Source organism: Pteropus alecto, unplaced genomic scaffold (genome assembly GCF_000325575.1).
Source record: "Pteropus alecto unplaced genomic scaffold, ASM32557v1 scaffold7, whole genome shotgun sequence".
Taxonomy (NCBI): domain Eukaryota; kingdom Metazoa; phylum Chordata; class Mammalia; order Chiroptera; family Pteropodidae; genus Pteropus; species Pteropus alecto.
This window is the reverse complement of record NW_006494614.1, coordinates 42,440,566-42,440,881: the sequence shown is the minus strand read 5'-3', so window position 1 is coordinate 42,440,881 and position 316 is coordinate 42,440,566. Positions and strand designations below refer to the sequence as shown.

At 51.3% G+C, this 316-nt stretch overlaps 1 protein-coding gene across 1 annotated transcript in view; it reads left to right on the top strand.

Moving 5' to 3' along the window:
• NCR2 (natural cytotoxicity triggering receptor 2) overlaps positions 1-314 on the top strand; it is a 7,217-nt gene extending 6,903 nt beyond the window's left edge. The window contains 1 exon segment of the mRNA XM_025042864.1: positions 244-314. Within this exon segment, the coding sequence (XP_024898632.1) occupies positions 244-314 (71 nt within the window).
• Positions 315-316: the final 2 nt, after the last annotated feature.

The window sequence follows — 316 nt, the reverse complement described above, 5'->3', positions numbered from 1 at the left end:
GATGCTGTCTCATCTTATGTCCCAAGGGAGAAAGGGTTACACAAGAGAGAGCCACAAGCTCTGGGGAGAAGGGGACATACTAGGAAAAGCTAGGGAGGAGCTAAGCGAAAGGTGCAGGGACCACACAAGAGTGAAGAGGATTTGGAAATAGGATCAGGTCAGGCAGGCAGGCGTGGGAAGAGGGTAATAGGATCAAAGAATGGACTTCAGTCACTTCATTCATTTCTCCTCTCTCCCATCTCAGGGTCTTAAGGAGTTGACATGTGCAACATGGAGGGAGGTCTCTGATGCACCCAGCTCCGGCCAGACCCTAGAC